General features: G+C 39.1%; 1 protein-coding gene across 48 annotated transcripts in view; it reads left to right on the top strand.

Annotated features, from left to right (window-relative positions):
* RBFOX1 (RNA binding fox-1 homolog 1) overlaps positions 1-25163 on the top strand; it is a 1150782-nt gene that overhangs the window by 874593 nt on the left and 251026 nt on the right. For 23 of the 48 annotated variants that reach the window (XM_074553000.1, XM_074553010.1, XM_074553007.1 and 20 more), the window contains one exon: positions 1191-1250. The exons of 17 other annotated variants lie outside the window; for them this stretch is intronic. In XM_074553000.1, coding sequence (XP_074409101.1) covers positions 1191-1250 — 60 coding nt within the window. Of the gene's footprint in view, positions 1-1190; positions 1251-14672; positions 15115-25163 lie in introns of those variants that run through there. 8 more of the 48 variants (XM_005487620.4, XM_014267478.3, XM_005487625.4 and 5 more) reach the window with 5 other exon arrangements.

Here is a 25163-nt window from a genome sequence, read left to right as displayed (position 1 = left end):
GATAACAAAACAAATGTACCAAACAGTATAAAGCTGAAATGACAAAAAATGCAGTTGAAATTGAGAGAAATATAGAGACAGGGCAAAATATGAACTAATAAATCCTGCATGAAAGCATCTAAATACTTAATATTACTTGTGTAAAGCTTTTGTTTTGCTATGAAAGACCTGAAATATAATAGCTCTTTGGTCTGTCTAGAATATAAATAATGTGATGACAGCATCATTCTGAAGTTCATGCATGTTTTTAAAGTGATTTAATGTTCTCCTATAGTTCTCAATTTTATCCAGATGCCTTATTCAGTCACACCAAAAGCACATTACTGAACATTTTATTTATCATTCTGTGAAGCTTAATTCACTTGCAAGTCAGAACTGCAGTTTTCAGCTGAGCTGCATTTCACACCTGTTTGGAGAAAGAAAAAGATTGAGGTGATTTTGTGTTTCAGTCTGAGATTTCTGAGGATGCTTTTCTTAAAACAGACTCAACAGAGTAGCAGGCTTCTACCACAAATCCTGCATGCTATGTGCAATTCATGATTAATTTTTCCTTTATCAACTGGATTTCAGTATACCCACTTCTCTGATCTGTATATTTCAAGAGAATTTACTCCTAAATTTTATTCATCTAAGCAAAATCTGAAAATTACCTCCAAATTTCTAATGGCTCTGTAAGTTTTGTGTTTAACAGCAATTATCTTTGATTTGCAAAATTTTTTTCTCTTTGTATTCATTGACATGAAGGATTCTTTCAGGAATTCAGTAGGTGGGACACTTAGATGACATAGTGAGTGTGTGGGTACTGGCTTGTGAAGAATTCTCCCACTTTCTAATCAGTTCTGGCTAAGAATGTTTTCTTGGAGGTAATTATCCCCAGTAAATCCAGTCAGGGTCCTGCTTGAATAATTAAAATATATTCCTCGCAATTATTTGTTTGAAATAGGAGGTTTGTGGTTTTTTCATAATTCCAGAGAATTATGACAAATCATGGGGTTAATTTTTGAAAATACAAGGGGCCCACATTTCAGTGGTCGAAGAAATAATCCTTTAGTAAATTTTCTAGTGTTTTAAAACCTTCTACTGCTTGAAGATGAAAACAAGCAGTAAGATTACATATTTAATTGAAGGCTATCCCATTTTTGAGACCACTTGGATATAATTGCCATTTTTTTCTTACAATTTCCTTGCAGGATGATCAGAAGCTGTCATTGACAAACAAATCCTTTTCTCTCCAGTGCCTCTGGATGCAGGTATCAATAACAAATGCCAGCTGTTCTCAGCAGAAGCCTCAGTGGTGTGATGGGCACGGAGGGAACTGTGGTGCTGCTGTGCCCGGGTGACCCTGGTGGTGCTTCCAGCTGGGCTCAGTGCTCTCACCTGCTACTTCAGCCCCTTTACCCTATAAAGAATATTCTAGTCATTCCTTTGCAAAGAGTCACTTAAAAACAAATTTTAAGCACGTTATAAATGATGGGGTTTGTCCTCTCTTCAGCTCCTTGTGTCCCTCCAGTTTCACAGTAAATTAGGCAGCTTAAAAAAACATGATTTCCATGTGCAATTAATGTGAGATTGTATCTCATCTCTCTGTTTTCCTTCTCACAATCATTACCAAGGGTTAGAAGGCCCAGCTTTTCATAACATGCTGCAGAAATCAATATTTCACAGCTTACTTTTGGAAAGAAACTATCATTTTGTTTTGTCAGAATTCACATTTCTGGTGAAGGTAATGTGGCTTGCTTCACATAGCTGCCATTTGGAATGTTTGTCCTACTTCTTAAATATTAATTTAAAATCAAATCTTGCTCCTGTATTGTTTGTCTTAATGTCATTTTATACCCCCTATAAGATTTTTTTTTTAAGATTTTGACACTTTATTAGTAAAAATCTATTAATGGAAGATGATCATTTGGAATTTGCTGTACAAAATCAACTCAAGTTGCAAGCACTGACCTGGAATTCAGCTTGAATTTTCATCTTTTTTTTTCTTCAGGCTCTTAGTTTGTCAAGGAAAAAAATGTTGTAGCCAGTTCTGAAATAGTGTGCCACATGCACATAAAAATATATCATAATTGGCATAACTGTAATTTAGTTGTAAGGATAAAGTTCCTATTAGGAATCTACATATCATATTAGCCAAACAGTATCCATCCTGCAGTATATTATTTTGGTAACACGATAGCTGGGTTTGAAATGGAATCCAAAGGTCAGAGTTGGCAGCAGAATGGGAATTAGGTAATCACATTTTCCTTCCTGCCACTGACCTCATCCCTTTCCAGTCCCCACTACAACTGCCTGTGTTGTTGCAAGTGTGGAAACCCTGCTCAAATATGTTTGTGCTACTTTATTTTTTTAATTTCCCGTGAAGAATGTTTGCATTTTGCATATCAGATTTTTTTTTTTGTGGGGGTGGCACTAAACCAATCAAGCATTTGATTACTTGGGATCAGTAAATTTGTTGCATTAAATGTCTCTGTAATTTTCATTTTTTAGATGGTGTCTCTAGGTTATTTAAACTGTATTAGCAAATAGTACATTTACAATAACAACAGATAAAGACAATAATAAATTAAAATGTTCATCCCCCACAAAAGCCCATTATTCCCTGAACTGCACTTCCTCACTGCCAGTAGAAGACATGTTTTTGTAAACTTGCTTTCAGAAAGTCACATAGTCATTATTTAACAATAAAGCTATACAGAAATGATGTATAAGGTTGAGGACTTGAGCACTTGAATTGTTCTTGTTCTGAAACCCAGAAATTCCTAAATTTAAATTGCTGTTTTTCTCCAGGCATACAATGTGGACATTTACTGGAACATAAATTAAAATTACATGGGACAGAAGTAAAGCTGAGTTTAGTTTGACTAAGGAGACACAGAAGTCATCATTCATCCATGGCAGTGGTGGGACACCAAAATTGCTGTGTAACTAAGTGAGCACTGGCAAACCTGATTCACACAATCACAGAATCACTGGGATGGAAGAGACCTTCAAGATCATCGAGTCCAGCCCAGCCCCAGCACCTCAACTGACCCCTGGCATCCCGTGGCACATCCAGGCTTTGTTAAACACACCCAGGCATGGGGACCCCACCACCTCCCTGGGCAGCCATTCCAGAACTTTATCACCTTTCTGTAAAAATTTTTTTCCTGATATCCAGCCTGTATTTCCCTTGGTGCAGCTTGAGGCTGTGTGCTCTGGTTGTGTCAGTTCCTGCAGAAAGAGCCCAGCCCAGCTGAGCACAGGCACCTTTCAGGAGCTGCAGAGAGTGATGGGGGCAGCCCTGAGTCTCCTTTTCTCCAGGCTGAGCACCCCCAGCTCCCTCAGGGGTTCCTCACAGGGTTTGTGCTCCCAGCCCCTTTCCAGCCTCGCTGTCCCCTCTGGATGTGCTCAGTGTCCCAAGGTCCTTCCCAAACTGAGGGCCCAGGGCTGGGCACAGCACTCAGGGCGTGCCCTCACCAGTGCCCAGTGCAGGGGCAGAATGAGCTCCCTGCTCCTGCTGCCACACCATTCCTGATCCAGGCCAGGAGCCATTGGCCTTCCTGGCCACCAGGTCACACTGCTGGCTCATGTCCAGCTGCTGTCCATCAGTGCCCCCAGGTCCCTTTCTGCCTGGGCACTGTCCAGCCACACCATGCCCAGCCCAGAGCATTGCAGGGGTTATTGAGGCCAAAATGCAGGGCTTGGCACATGGATTTATGAGATGCTGGCTCCTCTGAGTCTCAAACCCAAGGGAATCCCACATTTAGACACAGTGAGGCGTGATAAGCACTCACAAGGGAGAGGCATCAGCCCCTGAGCCCCACAGCTGGATGGGGCTGAGCTGGGATAGTGCAGCTGCCTTTTCACACCATCCCAACGGGGAGAGATTTGTAACAATTTAATAGGTAGTGTTCAGAGATTCATCCCAAAGTTACATTGATAAATTTAAACTCTTTGGAATTAAGGCTTGAGTTTAGACATTTCTCTGTACCTATCAAAATGCATGAAAGGCAGTATTCTCGAGAGATTCTGGCAGTCTTTGATAGGTCACCAGAGAAAATGGGATATTTTCCAGCAACGTGACTTTGGCCCATTCAAATCAGTCAGAATACCAGCTCAAATTTGACCAACAACTATTAAATAACTCCCAGAAATTAATGGGTTGAAATCTCATGATTTTGCCTTTTCTGACCCTATCTCCCATCCCAGTGCAGATGGGGATGTGTGTGCAGGTCCTGCAGGAGCAGCTGATTGTTCTGACCCTGGCTCACAATTCCAAGGTTTTGTTGGAGCAGGCATGAATGCTGGAGAACAAAAAAGAATGAATGAAAAGCAAGGAACCAAAGTGTTTTTTTTTTTTTATTTTGTGATTCAGTCATTCCAGTGTTGTTTTGCCTATGCATATTTTCAACTGACTGAGGGAGGGTATGGGAAATGTATGGAATAAAACAGTCAGGATGTTTAAATTCTAATTACATTGATAAACTTAGTTCTGGTGTTTTGTAAGCTTTATTATTTAGTTCACAGTCTTGGTAAAGTATGTAATTTACTTTTGTCATTATTGATATATAAAATCATTTAGGGGTAGGTAATATGAAAAGAATACAAGTTTCTCCAGTAATTAGGACTGTGTCAACAAAACTCCATTTTGTTGATCAGATTTTTTTGCTTTCAGCTTGCAAGTAACAGATCTAGAGCAACCTCAGAACTGAGCAAATTCTACTTTGTGTGTAGTATTTTTCAGCAATTTTAAAGTAAATGCTGGGAAAACCTATTGACTCAGATTTCTGTGTAAAGTATTAGCATTTGCAGTTTGTCTATGACTTCAGGGGTATAAGTTTTCTTTGTAAGAATATCATTTGCAATTACAGAGGCCATAGGGTGGGTTTTGCTGCATTGTTTTATCTGTTAGTAATACATCTCATAATTCCCTAACAATGATTTTTCTTAAGCACTCCTTAAAAGCATTTCTGTAAAGAACCTGATACTCATCAACAGGATTAAAATGACTGATGAATTATGCAGCAAGGCTGTCTGCTCCTTGACTAAGTATTTTATGGCAATTGAATCACTTTGGCAAGATTTAAGTAAATAAGATTGTTAAAGTTTGCTTGTTTCAGATGTATTTCTTTCCATATTATTTCAGTATTGAAAATCACATTGACTTTTCAGCACTAGGTGCTGAAATATTTAAATAAGAATGAGGAGTACATGAAAGCACACCTTAACTTTAAGTCAAGAGAAATTTTTTGAGGATCAGTGGTGTGTATCAGGTGTAAGTGATTATCCACTCCCAGAACTACCCTTTTAGTGTTGTTTTATTGTAGAAAATGATAAAACTAGGTACAGTGATAAACTTACAATGGAGTTTAACTTGAAATGCATCACTAAATCCTTGAGAAAAATGTTCCTGCTGCCTTCTCTGCAGCACTGCAGCGTTCTGTGTTCAGAGCCCAGGGCTGCACTCACCGAGTGCTCAGGCTTCCACCAGGTCCATGAGTTTGGCTCGAGGTAAATGGAGGATGAAACAATGCTACATATATTTTACTGGTTGTTATTTGTAGTCTAGATGCTGCTTTTAGTTAGGCTGGCATTTGGTTTTTTGCTGTTTTGCTTTGTTTGTGGGATCCTGAAGTTGCCCTGTCTGGAGATTACCGGTGAGTCCTTGCATTTAATTTTGCTCCTATTATTCTAGTCAAGACAGTCCCAAGATTTAATATTTTAACTTTTTGTTGATAGGTAAGATTGTAACACCCCAGAAATGTTTCTTATCAAAATTAGGGAATGTGGTTTTGGTGCCAATAGTACTGGCTCCAAGGAAAAATTCAAGATCCAGTGGTAAAATTGCATGTACAATGCACTGAGTGTAGCTGATCCAGTGAGATCTGTGCTGCACCTTAGCAAGGGCTGGGATTGTCTCTGGAGCAGAATGGATTTATGTGCACAGGGAGGGAAGGTCTGTGGTTTTGGGGCTCCCTTTCAGTAACAGGGAGGCACCAAATGAGATGTGCAAATCGTGGTGGAACCCTTTGTGTGTAGGTGGGGTGGCTTGTGCGGAGGTCTGATGGTGGCACCTGATGGTGGCACCTGTGGGCTGTTGGGTGGCCTGGCTGGAATTCCCAGCTGATCCCAATTAGTGCCCTGCAGCAGAGCAATCTCCATCAGCACTTGCACCTGTGGTGGGAGGAGCCCTGCTGGGGCACCTGGTGGGCCAGAGCTGATAAAAGGTTTAGGAGAGGTAAAACTTGCACTGTGCTGAGTTCAGCTGCAAGGAGCAACAGGTATGAGAGCATTTCATGTGAATAATATTGCAATTTTTACCTGGTTTTAAATGTTGATTTTATCTCTGTAATAATGCACAGGACTTGTACAGAATTGTGGGTTTTATTTATATGGACATTTTATGGATATAGATATATTTTCCTGAACTTCAAGGAAGTAAGCTACTTTTAAAGTCTTAGCTTTCTATTGTTTTAAGCAACCACTACAAAAATGTGGAACTTGAAGCTTCTCGGTTCTCTGTCTCTTAATTTAAATATACTATTTGCAAATGAATAATTTTATCTGTTTGATGTGCTTTTTATGCATTTTTGAGCAGAAATTAAGCATAAGTTTTGGAGAGATACTATTTGTATAAACATGTCCAGGCTCTGGCTGAAGAGGAGGGAAATGGTTCCCTTTGCTGGGTTTAACTGACTTGTTTGACCTAATATGAGAAATGTTTCTGCTCCTTTTGTGTCTTGGGATGTCCATGGAGGAGCCTTTCCCAGAGGAGAAGTTGGATTTTGTGGGTGAAGCTACAAAATGTGAGGTTGGAGAGTTAAGTCAGGCCTAAGAGGGTTCTCTGTGCACAGGATCAATTGGAAACCACTGTGGGAGGGACTGGGAGCCCAGGACAATAATCTGTAGGGTTCCATATTGTGAGTGAGAGTTCATCCAGCCCCATATGTTCAGGCACTTCATTAATATGTGTTCTCTGACTCCAAGAGCTAAATTTCATGTATCATTCAGGTTTGCAGAAAAGGCCATATTCACATAAACACAATTCTTTAAAATTCACTTCTAGGTATTTTTTCTTTTATTTTTTTTTAAGTGTTGGTATTATTTTATGAAGTTTTAATTAATAACTAACACTATTTATATTAAAATAAATCATATTGTATGAGTATCTTACTGAGAGATGACAAAGCAAGGTATAATTTCCTCACAAAATATAACAGTTATTATAACAGAGAGGATCCAGTCTTAGTTTTTTTATGGTCAGAATTAGGCCAAAACCAAATGACTTTCCTTTGTGTCTTTAAGATTTATATTTTAATCTGAGAGTCTTTGGAGGCATTCCATAAATAGAAGTCAGAAACAACAAAACCATGCAGATGCACTAAAAATTAGTTCAATTTGAAGAGTAATTAATTTTCAAATTTCTGTGACAATTTCTTTAATTTGAATACTTGTAGTAATTTTTGTTTAATTATAGTGTTAACATTTTGATGTTGCTGAATTTTCTTGAAATTATTTGAAATTTCCTGAACAAATTCTAAATCTTAAAGGAACAGAGAAAACCATAGTCTTATGGAGAACAAGTTTTGGTAATGTAAGGAGAGCAAAGAGGAAGCGTTATTCATGTGCATATCAAACTAAAGCACGTCAGGTAATCTGTGTGTAATTGTCCGGCAGGGTCAGATCTTAATGCTGAGTCTTGGATGGTCTGAATCCTGGAGGGTAAGACACTTGAACTTTGCTGAAATAATGCCAAAAAGCAGCAGAAGGGAGCAGGAGAGTGAATTCAGAGTTTCCAGTGTGAATTTTGTTGTGTTAAGAAAGTTTAGAAAGGAAGGAATTGCAGGTAGGAGAGAAGAAGGATGGCCACCACAGCAAGGGAGAGCTGATTAGTGTTGATGAAAGTGGCTTTGAGAAAATATTGTGGATGAATTTTCGCACTCTAATTAGTAGCTGAGGGAAAAAAAAAGACTCAGTGGTGTGGAGTGTGACACCTTATCAATTGAAGTAGGAAAAGATGAAGGAAAAAAAGACCAATTAGAGTGTGAAAGAGAGGAGGAGGGAGCTAATGCTGGACTCATGAACAGAAAGAGGTTACTCTAATGAAACAACTGGAAATGTAATATGGAAAGGACAGGATCCCTGGACAATTGAGGGGAAAATGCAATAAGGAAAAAAAGCTAACTGCTTCATTGAAAATTGGTGGATAAACCAGAAGAAAGGAAAGGAGCCAATATTGACTCTGTGTATAAAATTGGACTTTCTTACATGGTACTTCTGTCCCTATCTCAAACTTAACAACACTTTATATGCAGCTTTGTACCAATTTCATATACAAAACTCCTTCCATGCCTAAGCTTGTCATTCTGCAAGGTTAGAGAGCCAAACTTTTAAGTTAAAAAAAATAAAAACTAACCAGAAAACAAAACCCAGCCTTTTCCTCCTAGATTCTGGCACAGGAATGAGACTGGGTCATGGCATCAGGGATCTTTCTTCTGGAATGGGATTGTGGAGAGTGTGTAGGTGCCTGCCTTGGAAAGCCTTGGTAGTGCTTCAGTATAAACTGAAGCTTGAAGCTACAAACCCCTCAATTTTACTCCTCCTGAGTCATATCTTTATCTGTTGGGGTAAAGCTGGGTGTTTAACTATAACCTGTGAGGCACTTGACAAACTGCCACAAGTGGCAGCAGGGAAAAGTAGGCTTTGTCACTTCAGGTCCAGCTGTACACTTCTGAGTAGTTTGTAGCTCTCCCATTCTATGGACTGAACATAAACAAAATGTACACAATTTTCTGTGGTTAATATTCCTTAATTTTTAGATTAAGTTTTAAAAATTGTGAATTTTTAAGTTTCATCGAGTTCATTTTCTAAGAATTATACTGCCATGTCTTCTCACTTGGAATTGTGGAAAAACCTTATAGGGCAAGACTACACATTTTCCTAATGGAAAAACCATTATAGGGCAAGGCACACTAGTTGTCTTTCTAAGATTGTGATATAAAGAATAACCTAAATGCTCATTATTGAGCTGCACACCTGTGTTCAGGGGGTTTTTTTGTGATGCAGGCTTGTTCCAATGCGTCAGTCCTAAAGAATTGCTTTAAGTAGCTGTTTGTAGAAATTGGTTTGGTGTCATGACAGTAATGCATGGCTGGTGAGAGCACCCTGTGCTTCCTAAATGACATGTCCTGTTGTCTGCTTTACCTTTGTGCCGAGGGAGGTGACAGTGGGACTGACAGAGGATTTTTGCTGCACCAATTTCTGTTTCACCTTCTTGGGTCTGCCTATGTCACTGCTTCCCGAGTTTGGAGTTAACACTTGAGATAAAGCTATTTGGCTATTTTTTTGTTTATTTTCCTGACTATGGAATGGCACATCATCTTAAACTTTGCTAGAGCAGAGCTGCTGCACTCATTGTTCTTGTTCTGCCCAGCGCAGCCCTTCCTTAGTCCTGCCCATGGTTCCTGTGCCACCAGCGCATCCCCAGCCCCTTTTCTCTTGATGCACCAGCCACGCTGGCTTTGCACTGTCTGCCCACCGAGTCTCGGTGCTGATGGAGCACAAAAAGCGGCCGGGAAGGCAGAGAAGGGAGCAGGGACCGTGGGGATGGATCCGGGAGAGCTCGGGGCGCTCGGGATGGGAGAACTTGGGGCGCTCGGGATAGAGCTGTCCGCAGGGAATGCCGGCTGTGTCCGGGCCCGTTCCGTGTCCCCTGGAAAGTTCCGTGTCCCCTGGAAGGAATGAGCCGTGTCTCCGCTAGATGGAGCGCCCGGAACGGCGGAGCGGGAGCGCAGCGGGAGCGCTCCCGGCCCCGCTCCGCACGCACCCGAACCGCCCGCGGGGGTTAAACCGGCCTGGTTTGCATCCCCCAAGTTCCCTACAGAATACCCACACCAGCCTTGTTTGCATCCCCCCAGCTTCCCCACGGGATACACACACCAGGGGTGTTTGCATCCCCCGAGGTTCCCTACAGGATACCCCAAAACAAGGATATCACCTCCAAAGCAGTGAGATCACCCCACCAAGGAACGCACTCCCCTAACTCTCTAAAGGCTGAACGTTTTATTTATTTTCTTGCCTTTCCCCCCTTGGTGGAAGTAAGGGCTCCTGGCTGCTTCTGTTGTGAAAAATCCGGAGTTAATGCTGAGTGTTTTTGTGTTGAGTGGGGCTGAGGAGGTTAACTCTGTGCTACAGAGGGTTTGAGGAGATTGGGTATGAAGTACTGGAGAAGTCAATGGATGTAACACGGTGCTTAATAGAAACAGAAAATTAGTGATTCTTGCTTGCCTGAGGTAAGCATGAGCCTCTGTAATGTCCTGATCTTTGTGCAAAAAAACTACTTACTAAAGGAGAGATAAACCTGATATTAGAAATAGGGACAGTCATAATAGGAAAATACCACTGGAAGGATGAGATGGTGCCTTTTAGTTTACCAGAACAGAGGAAAGCCCTATTTAATATTTTTGATAGTACAGAATATTAAAAAATTCTGTTATGTTTCCTCACTTAAAAAAAAAAAGATACGGTATATCCACTGTGAAATAGAATACTATGTGAAATACAGGCAGAGATATTGATAACTGATAGTAATTCATCAAAATATGTTCCTGATCTATTCAATTTTATAATATGCTGCTTTTCCTGGTTTCAAGTCCAGGGAGCTATTTTTTCATGTGGTGTTAGAAAAAGAGGATTTAGAGAAGGGACTGCTCTACTATTAGATTCTATGCCACTTGTCTGAATTATTTTTGTACCATACCAACCACTTCATAAAGTTGAGAAGAAACTACCTTCCTCACATGGAGCATTTAATATGCAGTTGTGATTTATTTTTTCTGATGCTTGATCCTCTATGTGTGAACTTCCTAATGTAGGCTACTACTGAGATGAGTTTGAAGCGTGAGATGATGTGTGGTGGTGCAGGTGATGTGTTTCAGAGCCTTCCTTTACTTGATGAAATGGCTGGAATGTTAGACACTCTGCTGTGGTAATTCCAAAGGTTGACTTCTAGATCAAAAGTTTGGAAATGCAAAATTTGAGCTTCAGTTTGAGGTTGCCTACCAGGTCACAACAACGGAGTGGTTGATTTTAAATAGAAAGTGTTACATTAAACAAACAGATGCATTGCAAATACCAGTGGGTTTGGATTTGTAAGTCAGCTGTGTGAGAAGTGTTGTTGGTCCTTTTTGCAGAATTTCTCTGTTTCATGTTTTTATTTGCATGTTCAAGTTTGGTCCAGGCTTTGCTGGTGGCATTTTTCAAATGGTGTTCTCACTGAATGTGGGGAGACGGTGTCTGCCTGCAAGTTCTCTGCCTGTGCCATAAACCACGGCATGGGCAGCCCAAAGAGGCTGGAGGAGGGAGTGTTGCCTCTCCTGGTGGTGCAGTAGTTGTTGCATTTATGTCCATTATTAGCGTGGAAGAAGGTTTTATCTCCTAGAATGTTTCTAGGAACTCCCAAAGAGGCTGGAGGAAGGAGTGTTGCCTCTCCTGGTGGTGCAGTAGTTGTTGCATTTCAGATGTGTCCATTATTAGTGTGGAAGAAGGTTTTATCTCCTGGAATGTTTCTAGGAACCCCCACAAAGGCTGATGTGGGCAGTGTAGATGGTTGCCCTCTTTTTTTTTTTTTTTTTTTTTAAATTGTAAAATGTTGATATTTGTTGTTAATCGATAGGTACTTGATAATATCAGCAGCTGAGTGTGGGGTGAGTTCAGTTCCTGCCCCAAGAGGGCTGAATAATGGTGGGAAATGTCATGTGCTGGAGGAGAAGTGGCCTTGGCAATTGCCCACTCTGATTGTGGCAGAATGAAGGCAAAATGGATCTGTTAACCATTTGCAGATGGGATGCTCTGGGGTCTGTGCTGCTCTGTGGAATGCATGGTGCTGCTGCAGGGCCAGGGAAGGTCAGGCTGTGCACAGGCATTGCTGTCCCCTGGCACAGCTGTGGTGGCACTTAGGGTATATATAGCCATAACTGGGACTGTGGGGTGATTAATGGGCTGGGTTAGGGACAAAAGTGTGTGTAAACAAGGAAATGGCTTTAAAGAAGAGACATTGATTTTGTACTTATAAAAATAAAACACACTTTGTTACCTTTTTTCCTCTTTAGACATAATGACAAGTTATCCTTGGAAGGGATGAAAATTGGTAATGACTTTCCCCTGCATCTCTTGAAGGAGCATATATCAGGCTAAAGAATTGTGTTTCTTTTTTAGGTCTCTTACACTACTGAATTATGTATGTTTATTGTTTCTCTGTGTACAGATGATTTGGATAGTTAAGATATTGCTGTTCTTGTTTTAACAACATAATTATGTAAATGTCAGGAATTCATGGTATTTGTGAGTCATGTTTTTCTGACTTTGAATTGGGTGAAAATTAAGGATAAAAGGCCAATGAGAAATTCACTTCTACAATGACTGTTAGCTACATTGACAGTGCTAAATTCTCTTGAAGTAATTGTTCAACACACTGCTTTTAAGAATTTAATCTGTTTTATGGATGTCCTTTTAGCTGTAAAATAGTGCAGTAGACAGAAGAAGCTTTGCTTGACCATCACCATGTTCCAGAACCTCACTTTGGGAAATTGGATAGGCTTATATAGTTCCAAACTGTTTGGCTAGGAAGTATGCTGCCTTTGATTCTGACATAATGTAGAAGGAGTTGGTTACCTTACATAATGTATTTGTTTTTCATTAAACATGCTGATAAGGTCTCATTAAAGTGCCATGTATTATTTATGGTATTTCATATGAAACTGAACTGAGGAAAATCTTCTCTCAGCTTAGGGCATTTGCAGAATAACAGCCTTTCTGGGCTAGAAAAAAATAAAAGGAATGAAGAAAAGCATGACATACTCCTGTCAGAACAGGAGACTGCTTAAGGCACAGAGAAAGAATGAAAAAAGGAGAAAGGGCACAGAGAGGGTTCATTTCTCCTCCTCCTCACTCGCTCTTGCTCTGTGGCATGAGAGGTTTTTTGGTTGGTGGTTTGGGGTTTTTGTTTGGTTTTTTTGGTGATTTTTTTTTTTGTGTGTGATGAAATAATCTGGGCTGTTAAGTAGATGAGTCCATGATAAACTGCAAAAGCATGGATGTTTCCTAAGCCAAACCCAATTCCTTTATTGTAAGTTTGTGCATGATTGTTTTGGTGTTGATTACCGAGTTATGAGTACCTTGGTTTTGTGGCATTGACTGCTTTTGAGAAAGAAAATGACGTAATAACTGATCCTGCTGGAAAATACTCAGTTTTGCATGAAGAAGACTTAGTGGATCTAAATCAGTCTCTGAGGCTTGTGTGGGTGCAGGTATGTGTGCACATGTAAAATGAAAAAGAAATTTTTTTTTTTTTTTAATGTAGCACCTGAGTTGCAGTGACGTGTTTTGATTCTGTTTCCAGTTAAGCGGGGACTATTATTTGTTTTTAAGGGCAGATGTTATATCAAACCAGTTATGCTGTTGATGAAATAGACTTTTCTTGTATGTGGGTTATTTGCTTATTGTTGTTAGCATTAAAGTCTTGGTCTCAGATGTGTTTTTGTGGGAATTATGTATCCTATAAAATAGGTGATTTTCAAATCTTCTTCAGAGTCCTTTTAAAAGAAGGAACCCCTTCAAAACCTTAGGTGGTTCTTTGAGGTTTGACCTTCTTTCCTGAAGAATTAATATTTAATTCATTTGTCAAATTCTAATTAAAAATAGTAATATCTTCTGTTATACTTGAGTTGTATCTTAGGAAAAAAAAAATCTGTAATATAGGACCTCAAGGACAAGCTGTAGTATAAATTATTTGATTTGCAGGTCACATCCTACTTTATTACATAAAGACTAACTAGATCTACTAATGAATAATTATTACTCCATAAAATAAAGGGGGGGGGGGTGAATATAAAGCTGGCAAGAGTGGAATACTAATTTTGAGGTATCGTTCTCAAAGTAGAAAGTAAACATTAAATTCTGAAAATTGCAAATGTAATTTTTCCATGTAACCTGATAGGGCACTCCTTGATAATAGATTGACTAGCTGTCAAATAAATTTGTAATTTTAGATGAGATGGGCTTTAGACCAATTTTAAGATACAGTCTTTCTCCAAGTGTGCTCCCCTCCCCCTGTAAGGTAGACACAGTATGCCATAGAATCCTGTTTCATTCCCAGTGTTTCTGCTGCAGTGGTTACACAGCTCCTGCACAGTTTCACTGTAATGCTTTCATAGGCTTCTTTGGGAAGCTGGACAGCGAATGAAATGTAGATATAAAATTAATTTGTGCTTTAAAAAAGCTCATTTGCTGATAGGGCTGTGTATTTGCTGGAATCCTCTTGACTAGCCAAGATTCTTTCCCTTTCCCACTTTTGTGCTTCATACTTGTGTTCTTAGAAGGGGAAAGCCCTTTTCCAGTCAGGTGTGAGTCCTGGGAGGGGGGAAGGGTGTGAGTGTGTCTGTGTGCGTGCAGAATCATAACAGGCATTCAGTCCCAGCTGGGCAATGACACTAATTGCCCAGATCTCATGGATGCCTGCGATGCAGCGCGCTCACTTTCTCTCCTTTCCTATCCTCTCCAGGGATTTTTAAAATGCAGTATTTGAATTTTGGTGAGTGGTAAAGACCCTGCCCTAGGACCCATTTGACAAATGAGAAGCTGTGCAGCATCAGCACCAGCCGACTGAGCCTCACTGAGTCTCTCTCTCTCTCTCTCTCTCCTAGTCAGCAGCTACTGTTGTGAGACAAGCTTCAGCTCTCTGTCATTGAGGAAGTTCCATTTGCTCATCAATAGGCTGCAGGCTCTGTCTTCTTTTTTTCCTCTCGGTTAAAAATTCCTAGTTTAAACCTACCAAGTTGCCTTAGCTGACAAACGAATGTAGGGGCTTAGCGCTGGGGAGAGGAAAGGCAGCCGAGAAACCCCGTTTTTTATTTAAATAATCAAAAGGGAGAGGAGAAAAAAAAAAATAACAGCCAACCCATAGTGACAAGATAGGGCAAACGTGCTTGCATGCAAGCCCCCTCACTTGTTCTACGTAGACTTCAGAGCAACACCATGCAGCATCCCCTTACGGGTGCAACCTGCGTGGCACTGCCGAATGTGGGCATGTGTCCCCAGCTCTCCTGTGCCTTGACTTTTATGTACTTACAGCAGGTAAGTTTGCTTAACTTTTCCTTTTCCTCGCAGTGCTTGCTTTGTCAGCGTCGTTCGGGGGATTTGCAGGCGGGGAGGTATTTTTTGTGTGAATAGATTGTATAAATGTCTCCCACCGTGTGCAGCGAGTGTTGTGCCTGCACTTAAGAATGTGAGAGTGAGTAGAAAATATGTTTTAACAGAGCATCGAGCCTTCGCATATCTTTTGGTGTTTTGCTGTTGGTTTATTTTTTTTTTTTTTTGCTGTGTCTCTGTTGGTGATGTTTATAGATATTTAACACAGTACTGTGCCCGCGTTTCTCGTGGATGCTGTAGCAGAGTTTCAGCCATAAAGGACTGCTCTTTATTCACTTGCAGGCATAAATTATACTTCTAATGTAAATGTGCCCAATGGCAATTTTGTTTAAGCCTTCTTTGAAGACAGGAATTTTAAGTCTGTGTTAAAGCATGCTGCTGATTAAAGCCAAGCTGATTTTTAGTTCACAGTGAAAACGATGATTTATAAAGATATATCTGTGCAGAACACTTCTATCGCTGAAGTATATTGGATTGGGTTAAAAAAAAATGTTTGGGTATCAGCAAAGCAATACCAATTTCTACTCATTTTTCAATTATATTTAAAAAAATTAATTTTTGCTTAGAGGATTTTTTTAAAGTATTTCCTCCCACTCTCTCTTCCTAAATTATTTAATAATTAGTACTCCCTCTCTGCTATAGTGTGAAATAACTGTATAATAGCACTTTTTTTTAACTAGCAATTTGGAATCATGTTTGTATCCTACTCTCTTTTATAACTGAATCCACCATTACAGAGTCATCTAGTAAGTGTGTAGAGCCAAGGCAGAAATATGTTATCATGCAAAAATTATTAATCCAGTCTATCCTATTAGTTCTCTTGTAACTTCAGGAGAAAAAAATATTCTTGTGCCTACTGTAACAAATAGGGGCATTTCTTCCAAGTTCCACTACAACAGTTTCTGTGCATATTGACTTCCCTGGAAGTCTAACTTTATTTCTGCATTCACAAAAGCCTGAAATATGTAGTACGATAATTATTTTGTTCCTAAGAAATAGATAAAATAGATTTAAAGCTTATTTTTATTTGAGGATATTTCTGTTTCTGTTACTGCTGAAAGAAGAGAGCTCCAGTATTTTCAGAATAAAACCTTCCTGTAGGTTTCTTCTTTTTTTCTGCTGTAGTGTAGTATAAACCATTTCTGACTTGCAGCTTAGGAGTGCATAATAACAGATTCTTGCATGCGCCCTAGATTATCCATGCATGTGGGAGGGATTCATATGTCTGCAATTAAAATTTGCATCAGATAAATGTGATGTGTTTAAATTTCAGTAATTTGCATGCCATAAGTAAAATGTACGTTCTTGGTAGTTCTGTATTCCGGATCTGTTTTGGGAATGGCATTTATAGATCAGCTTTAATGATCCAGTGTGACTTGTGCACTTGGTGGTTACATACAAAATGTACTGCTGTGTTTTGTTCTGGGTTTGTTGTTTTGAGTTTGTCAAAGAACAAGTTGTGTGATAAAGATAGGGCTTTTGAAAGGAAAAATGGGAATTCAGGTGAGAGGTCAACATGGCCACACAGGGAGCTGATGAAGGATAACATAAAGATGAGGCTGGGTGCTCCAATAACCTTCCTCAGTGAGATATTGCAGTATCATTATGCAAACACATCTATGGCATGGCACTGCTTTAAGGTTTAAGAAACTGTGCAACTCTAATGAATACTTTAAAACAGGGAATTCAGCTGCCTCTGTTCCATCTGAGAGGAAGATGAGAAGTGATTGCTAATGCACTTTACAAAGCGCTATATCTAGCGGATAATTTTTAACTCTTTAAGTGGATTAACTGCTACACTGAAAGAATTTTTTTTTAAGTGTTTGCTTTCTCATCTCCTTAATCCTATTGTCAGTTTAGAATCATCCTGTGTGTGCTAATCACAATTATATAAGAGGTTGAAAAGTCTGCTAAATTTGTGATGAAAATCGTGGCAGGTTCAAAAATTCTCTGCTTGTTGCTTCTTTTGATCGCTGGTTGGCATTTTAGTTATTCTGAATTCCTAGAGAGTCAGATAATCATGTTCTTAATTCACATATGGTCTCTTATTTTATGCATTTGGTTAAGTATTTCTTTAGGATCAATGCTACTTTATCTCAAAATTATCCAGGCAGAGAGGACTGAGTTGACATCACCTGCAAAGCTAATATAACATGGTTTTGGCTTTAAGCAGTCAAGGAATAATAAGTTGAAGTTTTTCTGAAAAGCATTAATAAACTTTTACCATGACAATCTACTTGGGTTTTTTGCTATTTTCCCCCTATCAAATAGTTTAGAACGAAGAGACAAAAAGACTTGGTTTGTACGTTTACTGCAAATATCAGTATTTTAGTGAAACTGTAAATGTTTTTCTCTCTCTATCAAGTTGTCTATCGATCTTAAATACAGGTAACCCAAAAGCTTTATGTGGCAACTTAATAACTAGTGAATCCCCCCTGCCTGTGCAACCTGTGACCAGCAGTAAATAGATATTGTGAAGCTATCAAGTATTTTTTTTCCTCTCTAAAAATTGCACTTGAGATATGTCTGCTCACTTGCACCTCAATTAAAATGAACTCTGACATCTGTATTACAACTGAGTTATAAGTCAGTTGTTAAACTTTACTGCCTATTTAGAGCTTATGAAGATAATTATTCTTATTTTTGTGTATTTACATTGGTATTCTGTCAGGTGCAAATTTTACAATTGGACATGTGTCTTTCTTGGAAGACTGTGAAAGGCATTGCATTCTTCTCAAGATGAGGAAGCCACTCTTTGTCACTAAATATTTATTTATCCTTATAGCCACAAGGATGCTGATTTTCTGTAGAACTGAATGAATAATTTGGAAAAATCTGTGCTTTGGTAGTCATTTAAAATTGGCCATAATTTCTTTGTGCAAGTGACATCATTTAGCCAGTTTGTTGAGGATAAACTGTTTACCACAGTGTGCTACAGAAGTGCTGCACTACTTTTTCCAGGGTTAGAAACTTGAGTATTTGCTCTGATATCTTTCACTTTACGCATGTGTGTAATGTTTTAAGAGCCAAGTGAGGAACTGATTAATTTTTTAAACAATTTATGCATGGAGGATGCTTTACCTAACAATATTTTAACTCTTGAAAATAAAGTTGAAAATGAATAAAGGATAGAGGCCTAGGTCATGTTATACATTAACTCTCGATAAGACATTGACTTCAAAAAGCCAACAGAAACTGAAGAATTCTTCTGAGTTAGTTGTTTGAAATGGTCTGAAATTATGTGGACATTTTCTTAATAAGATGGTTCTGATTATAGGGTTCTAACCATGGGAATCCAGAGTGACTTTTCAAAGAGCATCACCCCAAAGTGCCTGTGTCAGTGGCAGCAATGAACCGAGGGAGAAATCTGAGGGCTTTGCCTTGCAAGTTTTCGCTGTGTCACTGAAAGGACAAGGCCAGCTGGGAAAGTGTGGATGCTTTTGGGTGACAATTTTCCCTAGTGTCAATATTTAAAGATACAGGAGAAGGGAAGTTGCATTTGTAGTGCACCCTATCTTTTGGTAACATCTCATGGGGTTAGAAACAGCTGCATGCATGTGTTTTCTCTTCTTATCCTTAATATGGCACATCAACGCAAAACCAAATTTCTGACTGCAAGTTTACATCAAATGCTAAACTGAAGTAATTTTGCAACAAAATGTCGACCGCTGGTAAATTGGGATTTGGGGTATATTAATGGAGGCTTAGCTCTGTTAACTGATGTTTTCCTGTGGTCTGTTTTGCTGGTTATTCTGTTGGGGTTTTCTGAGTAAAGTGACAAAACAAACTTGTTTTGCAGCATCACGGAATATTCCATGTCACGGTGTACAATGCTGCTGTCATTATTTTAAAATTCGTATTTTTTTTTCTGTTTAATGATGATAGATGTGCTTTGTTTTAAATAGTGAAGTGGTTTGTACAAAGGGTAATTCCTCTTAAATGGAGCAATTGCTCATAGTGGACATTCACAGATCGAAAACAATTGAACTGAAACTTCAATATCAACCTTTTCTGTCTTTAACAAAGTAGTTCATGGTACAGCTCTCATATCAATGATGAAACGAATCCACCATGAAAACAAAGCAGAAACCAACAAAACCTCCATCTCTACCTCAGCTATTCCATTACTGCTTACATGGTAAATTAGTGTAATTTTATTTGGGCCTTAAGCATTGTGGCTATGGAGAAAAGCTGAATTCCCCTCTCAGTTACTTATGTCATGCTTCTGGATCTGATGATTTATAGGAGCCTGAAAGACTTTTTATCACATTGTTTCTTCATGGCTTAATGCAACGTTGATTTATTTGGTAGCAATTTCAATTGATGCAGTCAATAGTGTCAATAATGGAATAAGGATTAGAACAGATTATCTTTGTGCTAAAATGGTGTAAAAAATTGAATGGATGAACAATTCAAACAGTTCCCGGATACAGTTTAACTTTTTCAATAGAGCAAAATCACATCAATTGCTGAATGCCACCATTGCAGTTGCAGTTCTGAGTATCTAGTTTTTGCATTTTATACTTCAGTGACTCTTCACAGGTTCAGGTATGTCAGTAGAATTCAATAACTGATGTTTTATGGTGACCCTGCTTAAACCAATCATGAGAACACTGCCTTTCTCTGCCTGGTCCTTTTACAGTACTCACTCTGTGGCTCTCCTGTACAATCAGTTAATCTGACTTGAGTTCTTGAAAATTTTAAGCATCTGTTATCTTATAAATTGGAATCTTTGCACGATTTTGCTCCTGTCTGCGATTTCATGGCAATTTTCATTTGAGAACCTACAACCTCTGCTTATGACTGCATGAGTGCAAAGAAGTCCACGGTACTAATGCTCACTCACCATCTGTTTTTCTTACAGCTGGGCCTTGAATAATTGTCCAGTAGCTGATGGACTGAGGGTAGGCAATATTTTCAGGGTTTTCTGATTCATTTAACCAGCCTCGCTGCCCCTAGAGAAACACAGTGCTTGTTTATTCAAATGTGTAGGGTAAAAGGCTGTGCTATGTCAGACAAATTATAGCGCTCTGTTAAAACAAAAAAAGGAGCTGCCATGCTCCAGACCTTATCCTGTGGATGCATTTGTACCTAAGGGGGCACTGTGGCACTCCGAGGGAATTTTAGTGCATGAATGAAGCAGACCTCAAAAGGTGGGAGTGCAGCTGTTGCATCCAGGAGTGCTGCTAATGCGGATTTCAGGAGTGATGCCTTGCTGTTTATCCTGCTCAGGGTAAATAAGATCGTTTGTTATTCACCAACAAACCCGAGAGCTGACTCCACCTGTGATTGAAGCCCAATTTGCACGTTTGCATAGCTTTTGTCTCCGTTGTTTTCCAGAGGCTAATGAGAAGTGGCTCAGAGATCAAGTGCTGGAGCAGCTCTCATTCTGAGTAAGAGCTGGTTTGGGGCATTTAGCTCCTGCCTTGTCAAACAAGGTCAGTCTCTCACAAAAGGAGAGGAGGTGCTTTAGTGAAGTACTCTCCTCTTTAAATACTAGAAGAAGGGGGGGAAAAAAAGCCCCAACCAGAAAAAGAAAACCAACTCCAAACACAAAAACTCCTCAACAAACCAGAAGAATCTGTTAAGAAGGTGACCTGCTGCTTTGGACTATAAGAACAAGAGCAGTTGCAAAGGAGCTTCAGTGTGACAGGAGCAGGTGAATATTTTTGGCTTAGAATCATTGTTTTTTACTAAGTGACCTCTTTGAACATTTTAAAAGGCTTTATCTGAAAAGGGGTGCCTGGATATTGCGTGTTGGGCTATTTGTAAGTTATCCCAATTCATTATATTTGCTGTATATGTGTATGGATGGATATTTTCTGGGGGAAAAAAGAACAAAAAGAGGAAAGAAAAAAAGTGGTATGGTATTTTATGCCAAGGGAAGTGTGTGGTGGTTATGTAAGCAGGGGTTTTTCTCAGGGCAGCCAATAGATATTTCAGTTTTAGATTTTTTTTTTTTACCATAGCCATTCAAAACTAGTCTGACCTTTTTTTGGTTTTCAATGTGTGTATTTCTGCATTGGTAAATAAGTACTATGCTCATGTTAATATTAGTCCTGCTAAAAATATTCTTGAAGTTTTTAATAGGTGGCATAAATGAAAGTGATAAAAATTGTGACACTGGAATTTATCACCTTGTTTTATAGAGTTAGAATAATGTTGGTGGAAGGGAGAAGTCAACACCCTCTAAGAATCCTTCAAGCTTTCCTGCCTTTTAAAGGTGCATGTGCGATTGATTTATCAGTTTTAAAGTGTGATGTGTAGTGCAAGAGCCCTCCTGAGAACCTGCTGTCATTTCCTTGCTGGCATTGCTCATTCCCCTCCGAGTTGCCTAGTGCAGCACCATTGACTTCTTTTACATTTTGCTTCCCCTCCCACTCTGTCAGTGCAGCAGCCCAGTGAATTTAATTAGAGAAAATCGCATATCTAATGTCTGTGCTATCCTGGCTGGTTGTAGTTGGGCCTTTGGTCTTTTGCACCAGAGCAGGCTCCAGCTGTGGGGAGATCTCGCAGTGTTTTGATCCTGCTCTCTCTCGTTGTGTTGAACACAGGCAGAATCAAAATTAGATACTGTAGTAAGAACTGAAGTGTTCAGTGAATTATTTTTTGTTCACAGTGAGTCACTGATTTTTGCTTTTTCCTCCAGATATGGAAAGAAATTCTGTGGTACTTCAAAACTGAAATACTTAGGATGTTCATGTACTCGTGAATAAGAATGCAAGCACTTTCATCTTGGACCATCTTTAAATTTACCTTTTAACCCTTTACTTCAAAATTCACCAGAAATTGTTGCTCTTCCTAACGATAATATCTTGATTTTTTTTTTTTTTTTGGTAACTGTACATCAATTTTATACTGTCATCTCATATTTGTGGTTTGTGTATATACTTATAATATGCCTTCCTTCAATTCCTACTGGCTTGCAGTCATGTTTATTCTAATTGTGATGTAATTTTGAAGTTGCCTTCTTTGGTTTTGCCTCTCATAGCATTTGTTTTATAGCAATCATCATTATCTCTGTTGTGGACAGTAAGTCTTGTATATATGAAATAATTAGTTACAGATATGGATTATGGGCAGGAAGCTTTATTTACCAACAAGGAAAGATAAGAAGTTTTAAAATACACGCTTATGATAAGCACAATTTTTGATGAAGCAGTGTGAAATGTAAGCATTTCTTTGAAATAAGTTAAAGTAAATGTGGTAAAGGGAGGCAAAAACAAGGTTAAAAGTTCACCCTGAGAAGAAGATTTTGCCAAAACAGAGCTAGTGTGAAAATTTGGGGGTGAAAAGAACTTGGGCAGCCCATGTATTCCATGAGTGTCCCCTCTGTAAGCTTTCTTCCTTGTCATGTATTAGTCCTGTCTCTGGGATGTTACATGGCTGCATGGCTCAATTAATGCTCTGTGGCAGGAGGAGGAAAAAAAAGTCTCTGTCTTGTCAGAAGTGAAGTTATTTACTTTCAAAAGCTGACAGAATAGCACTGCAGGGGCTTCATTTATTTCCGTTCAGGATGTCATTATTGTGTAATGCAGAGGGACTCCTGCATGCATTGCAGGCTTATTCCTGTAATCTCAGCTCTGCTGGATGGCTGCAGAAGTGTAAAATGGCCCACTGGAATGTTTCCCTCTTCTGACTTCAGCTTGCTCACTTTTGCAAAGCAGCATTCCAAGTGCCTTAAATATTTATGGCTTAGATGGGATGAATGTTTTTGTCAGGGGTGCTGATGCTGGGTTACCTTTGGGATGGATGCTGGGCACCTTTGGGATTGGTGCTGGGTTACCTTTGGGATTGGTGCTGAGTTACCATTGGGGTTGATTCTGGGTTACCTTATGCTGGGTTACCTTTGGAATTTTGCTGTGGCCTGGCTGGAACCCTGACGGGATCCTGAGTTACCTTTGCAATGTGTGTCATTTTCCCTGATGGGTGGCATATGGTTTGAGAGTGCTTTTTCAGCATTCCTCTGTCTGTCATGCTCTTTGGTTTTCCCAAGTCTAGCCTCAACAGGAATCTTTCAGCACAGAATGTTTCATCAAGATTACTTGCTATTTCATCTCAAAGTTTGGGAAAACATTCCACTTTGCTGTTGCTGTATTGCACATACTTCAGGGGCAGGATAAGTAGTTTTGATATTCCCTACCCAACTTCAGCAAGTCGTGCTGCAAAAATACAGGAACATTCAGAAACTGCAATTCCAAGGGGCTTGGTTTATTTTTTTCCTTTCCCTTTGATACCATATCTGCCAGCTTCACTTGGAATACCAGGGTTGGCATGTACACATGAAACTGCCTGTTGCTCTTTGCAAAGCTTTTTGACACACCAAAAGTAAAAACACTGAGACACCAGAGTTCAGGAGTTCCTGTGCCCTTCTTCCTGCCTGCTATTAAAATAAATGCTTCAATAGAAGATTACTTCATTTGGAGAGGAGTCACATTTTTTGTGATAGTTGATTCTTTTTTCCTTTTTAGGGGTAAACCTTCTTTGATTGTATTATTGGTTTGTTTTTTTTTTTTTTTTTTCAGTTTAGAGTGGCAAATTAAAAATTACTATAATTCCAAGTTAATTTCTCAATACTGCATTTTACTTGCACGCAACCTGCCTTTAAATTAAAGGGAGAGATTCTGCTTCTAAATAGGCTTGCTTGCTCCTTTCCTGCTTTTCTCTTCCTTTTATTTGCAGACATAAAATCCAATAAATTTCTATTGCAGTTGCTGGGCTTGGGGGAGAGAAAGGAGAGGAAAAGTACAAAGCTATTGGGAAGCGTCAAACACGGCGGATGATGAAGTACATTTCATAGCAGCCAATTCCAAGCCCAAAATCCCTGTTGTGCAGGAAGCTTTCCCAGCTCACCCAGGAAATTCAGCCATTGCAAGGCAGAGTATTAATGATTTATACACCCTGCACCAGTGCTTTTGTTCACTCACAGAGCCGGGCTCTGTTAATAAAGGAATTTCAGGGAAAAGGGTCCTGGCATGCTGAGTTGTTTTGCTCAGTGCGGTGGACGCTGCCTCATAAATCAAAGGAATTTAGTGCTTTACAACCTTTCAGAGCTGCTGAGGGTGGTTGGTTGTTGTGGTTTTTTTTCTTTTTTTTAATCTGATACACCTAGGAATATTTTCATTTCTTTTCTATAAAGAATGAATGAACTGCTGGATGAGATCTATCTCAGCTGTTTTAGGGTTGATTGGTTTGCTTCACAGTGGCATTATACTTCCATTTGTTTTCCATTTGGATTTATGCTTTATACTGTTGTCTATGGAAGGAGACTAGCATGGTTTTATTACCATAAAGAGATGCAGATCACATTATAGTCTGTCTTGTTTCTTAGAAATAAATAAATGAAATATAAAGACAAAATACATTTGCAGTAAGGAAAGCAGTTTTATATTCTTTACCTGAAATAAAAACTTTTATTTAATATTATCATTTTAAAATAATTTTTGGTTTTATTAGCAAAAATAAGCTTCAGTGTTCCTCTACAATACACGTGAGTAATAGTTTTTGAAGTTGTCTTTTTGCCTGGAAACTGTTCCTTAATAGCAACTGCAGGATGAGGTGCTTAATTTTGTATTGATTTACATAATTATCCTTTTCAAATAGTGGAACAATATTGATACTATGAAAGAAAATATGTATCTATATTTGATTATAGAAATGAAGATAAGGATTTTTTTTTTTTACATCTCTGAAATTTTGATGTGAACTAGAGTATTGAAGAATGCTATGGGACATTGTCCTAGCAGAAAACCACTTGGTTGGATAGTTATGGAACCTAATCTTTGCTTTTCATTGCCTCTTTAAAAGCAGGCTGGGAGAGGGGACAGGAAATAATTTCAGGGAATGTGTTTTGCCATCAAAGGGAACCTGGTTTTCCACAGGCATCTTAAGACTCCTATTACACAGCAGGCACAATGAATGTGTTTTAGCCTTTTTGGATCGTTCAGAGTCATAAATTCAGGTACCTTTTTGTA

The sequence above is a fragment of the Zonotrichia albicollis genome, chromosome 16 (genome assembly GCF_047830755.1).
Source record: "Zonotrichia albicollis isolate bZonAlb1 chromosome 16, bZonAlb1.hap1, whole genome shotgun sequence".
NCBI lineage: Eukaryota > Metazoa > Chordata > Aves > Passeriformes > Passerellidae > Zonotrichia > Zonotrichia albicollis.
The sequence above is the reverse complement of the archived record's forward strand: the minus strand, read 5'-3'. Positions and strand labels throughout refer to the sequence as shown.